Genomic DNA, 3,986 nt, shown 5'->3' on the forward strand with positions numbered 1-3,986 from the left:
AATAGTAATAATAATAATGATAATAATAATAATGATGATGATGATGATGAAAGATGTCATTTATACAAGCACTCCTCCCTGCAAGAAAGAAGGTTCTATTTCTCTTAAATGCACAGTCTAGTCTAGTGGTTAGAATTGTCATAGTAGATGGCTGCCCTCTTGTTATAGTGAACTGATGGTCTCTATGACGATGTCTCACTTTTTTGCTCATTTGCAACCCACCGAGTTCTGATCTCGCTTTGTTGGGAAGATGTTTTTGTCTCATAGCAGTTCATCATCATTGCCTTTCTCGCACTTTCTCACCCTTCACCAGGGTATAGGCCATGGACAAACACTTTCTCACCCTGCACCAGGGTGTAGGCTATGGACAAACACTTTCCACCTTTCCCTATCCTGTGCTAGCCTCTTGATGTTATTCCATGTCTTCGTACTTTTCTGTACATCAATTTCCGTGACTCTTCTTTAGGTTCCCGATGGTCTTCCCCTCGGTCATTTACCCTGTGGTGTGGGTGGTTGGCGGGTGCTCTGGTGTGATTGGCTTCTTTTTTCCTGTCAAACAACTGTCGTCTTTATCTCTCCTCCCTTTTTATGTTTGTTACTCTCTTGTAACACTTCTAATCTTCTGGCGCTCATATGACCGTATGCAGTTGCGAGTGTCGTAAAACTCTTACTAAAACTAAAAAAAGAAAAAAAATTCAGTATTGATTCTCCTCATACGGTCAGCTCTAGGTGTATGGGTTGTACTTCAATTTTTTAAATTTTTATAAGAAGAAACTGTTGAGAGGTAATATTTTTAACGGATTTGTTGTTTCAGAAATGCCCAAGCCTCCCACCAGTTGGTGCAAACTCGAGGTGAGTTCTGTAAGATAAAAAGTTTTGCATGCTGGGTTTTTTTTTGGGGGTGGGGGGATGTTATACATAGATACCAAAGGTTCTCTCCATCCCTCTCTTTCTCTCATTCCTTCCTCACCATTCTCTTCCTCCTCCTTTCTCTTTACAGCCTCCTCTTTCTCTCTTTTGTTTTTTTCAAAGGCATTCACTTGAGATATACGTGGATGAACTAACTTGTAAAGGAGTTCTGGAATTCATTTTGTCCTGATGGTGTGCGTGCAACTTTTTGTTCTTTCCCTTGTTCTTCCAGGCAATGGTCTTGAAACCAGAGCATGTGTCAGTGAGTGACGTCACTTTACCCCCGCCACCTCTCACCGTGATGACCTTGAACTTGAGGACTCTCCCGAACCCCAAGACGAGGCAGAATGAGGTATGCTTTCTGTTATAAAGCTTTTTTTAAACATAGGTGGGTTTTTTGTTTTTTAACACCCCTATTGGCACAATGTTGAATATTTGGGAGGGGGGCTTTGGCCCTGCCTTCTGGTGCTGAGAGGGATACATCTCCATGGAAAAACCTTGCAGAACGAGCGAGATACTTGATACAATTCTCCTCATTCTGGAATCAAACTCTTGTCTATTATTATTGTGATGGCGAAGCTTTTTTTTATCTTGCTTATATGACTTATTTGTGTTGTAAAACTCTTACTGAAACTTTAAAAAAACTTATTCTTTTCATCTCTCCTTCTTTTCCCTGTATGTTACTCTCTCGTAGCACCTGTATTCTTTAGCTCTTATTTGTGGTGCTAGCGCTGTAAAACTACCCGCCTCCCCCCCAAAAAAAAACAAACAAACAACAAAAAACAAAACAAAACCCCAACGACAAAACCAGAAAAAACAATACAAAAATTTTTTAAAAACCTGTCCTCTCATCCCTCCTTTTTTTGTATGTTACTCTCTAGTAACACCTCAAATCTTCAATGTGGGTGGTTGTCGGGTGCTCTGGTGTGGTTTGCTCCTTCTTTCCTATCAAACATCTATCGTCATTATCTCCCCTCCTTTTTTACGTTTGTTACTCTCTTGTAACACCTCTGATCTTCTGGCGCTCATATGACCTTATGCAGTTGCGAGCGCCGTAAAACCTCTACTAAAACAAAACAAATATTCAACAAGTGCTTTTGTGACCTATTTGTGTTGTAAGTGCTGTAAAATATTATCATTAACAAAAACTATTTTGAAAACTGTCCTCCTGTATCTTCACAGATTGTGGCTGCCGCGTGTCTGGTGCACACAGACTTCCACATGGACAGACCGGCGCCCAAACAATTCTTCCAGCAGCATTTCTGTGGTAAGCCTCAGCTGATTGGTTTTGGACTCCTCCCCCCCTCCGCTTCATCTCGATCAAAATCAATTTTGTTTTAATGTTGTGTTTAGACAAAAAATTTGCACCATTTTTTATATCGTGCTTTTCACCCTTTTACAAGAAGCTGTTACTCTTACAGAAAATATTCATCTTTCAGCTGTTCAATATTTCGTTTCAACTTTTTACAAGTGGCTGTTACATCTCATATTTCATCCTTCAATTGTTCAGTTCTACAAGTAGCCTACTTGTTCACAGTTTGACTAGTAGGGAAATTTGTCCGCTATCAGGTTCACTCATAGAAATGCTTCACCTCCAACATGATGTTGCACTGTGTGGCTGGGCTAAAGGGCTGTGTTGCTATTGGAAAAATGAATGATTAGATAACACGTGCAAGTACGATTCCTTGTACCTTCCACTACTTCCTTCTGTGCCTCTATGACACTGATTCTGATGTAGCCTTCTCGAGTAAGTGCGGAAAATCTCGGAGGTCCCGTATGCAAGTTATGGACGTTAAAGATCCCTTCGTGGTCTTAAAATTGATAAGAGTAGCCTTCGGCCGTCACTTGTGCAAAATTCAAAGTTGATTCTTACCAAACTGAAAAATGCTTATTAATCATATTAATGGATCCCGGGTGCTTTAATGACCTTATGCAGTTGCGAGGGCCGTAAAGCCTCTACTAAAACTAAACTAACTAACTGGATTGTGCATGATCTGAGGGAGGCACTGGTAACCCCCCTCCCCACCGCTGTTTGGTTTCTGTCTGTCTTGTTTGGTATCTTCTTTAAATTGCTTCAAAGCCCAAATGTCTGTTCTTTGTAGCTTTATCCCATCATACACTAAGGCATTCATATATTTCATCTTTTGTTCCCAGTGATATCCAAACCAGACGACTGTATATTTCCCTTTGACTTCAGAGATCAAGTCAAGAAGCAGGTACTGAGTTTTTCATGGAATGTGTTTTGCTTTCAGATGTCACCTTTAGAAGATTATAACAAAAACTAAGTTGATAGTGCCGTAAAACGTCTGCTCAAACAAACAAACAAACCTTCAGCAGATTTGTGTGCATCTAAAAATTCTGAACTTGATCAAAAGTTTTCATCCTTTTTTCCCCTCCCTTTACTGATGATGTCCCGTGCAGATATTTGACTAGAAATGCTTATGAGGTTGTTTATTATAATATTATTATTATTGTTGTTATCATTATTGTTATTATTATTGTTGTTATTATTATTATTATTATTATATTATTATTCCAACACCACGTATGGACGGTTGGTTGGCGGGTGCTCTGATGTGGTTTGCTCCTTCTTTCCTATTAAACAACTATCGTCTTTATCTCCCCATTTTTTTGGTGTTTTGTTACTCTCTTGTAACACCTCTAATTTTTGGCACTTTTATGATGACTTTATTGTGTTGCAAGTGCCGTAAAACTCTTACTAAAACTTTAAAAACTACTTCTTTACTTTCCCTCTGTTGTTTCTATCTGTGTGTGTGTCTTACTTTCCCCCAGCACTAAATGGCCTTTATTGTGTGGGTGTACTTCTCTTTTCTCCAACTTTAAACCAACAAAATTTAAAAACATTTTCTTTTTGTGGTCATTCCCCAGGCGTCCCGCATGAAGGTGGAGATAATGCCGTCGGAGAGAGGCCTGATTGCTTGTCTTCTGGCCAAGATCCAGAAGGCAGACCCGGACCTACTAGTGGTCAGTTTTGTGTGTTTGTGTTTGTGTCTGTGCTGGACGTAGATTGTTTGTTTTAGCGCCTATATGGCAGCTTGCACTGTATGCTTCCCAAG

General features: G+C 39.8%; 1 protein-coding gene across 2 annotated transcripts in view; it reads left to right on the forward strand.

Annotated features, from left to right (window-relative positions):
- Window positions 1–3,986, forward strand: part of LOC101861408 (DNA polymerase alpha catalytic subunit) — a 67,077-nt gene that overhangs the window by 36,347 nt on the left and 26,744 nt on the right. For both annotated transcript variants that reach the window (XM_005111787.3, XM_013090046.2), the window contains 5 exons: window positions 815–852; window positions 1,142–1,261; window positions 2,092–2,176; window positions 3,064–3,125; window positions 3,799–3,894. In XM_005111787.3, coding sequence (XP_005111844.1) covers window positions 815–852; window positions 1,142–1,261; window positions 2,092–2,176; window positions 3,064–3,125; window positions 3,799–3,894 — 401 coding nt within the window. The remainder of the gene's footprint in view (window positions 1–814; window positions 853–1,141; window positions 1,262–2,091; window positions 2,177–3,063; window positions 3,126–3,798; window positions 3,895–3,986) is intronic.

The sequence above is a fragment of the Aplysia californica genome, unplaced genomic scaffold, assembly GCF_000002075.1.
Source record: "Aplysia californica isolate F4 #8 unplaced genomic scaffold, AplCal3.0 scaffold01122, whole genome shotgun sequence".
In the NCBI taxonomy this organism is placed as follows: domain Eukaryota; kingdom Metazoa; phylum Mollusca; class Gastropoda; order Aplysiida; family Aplysiidae; genus Aplysia; species Aplysia californica.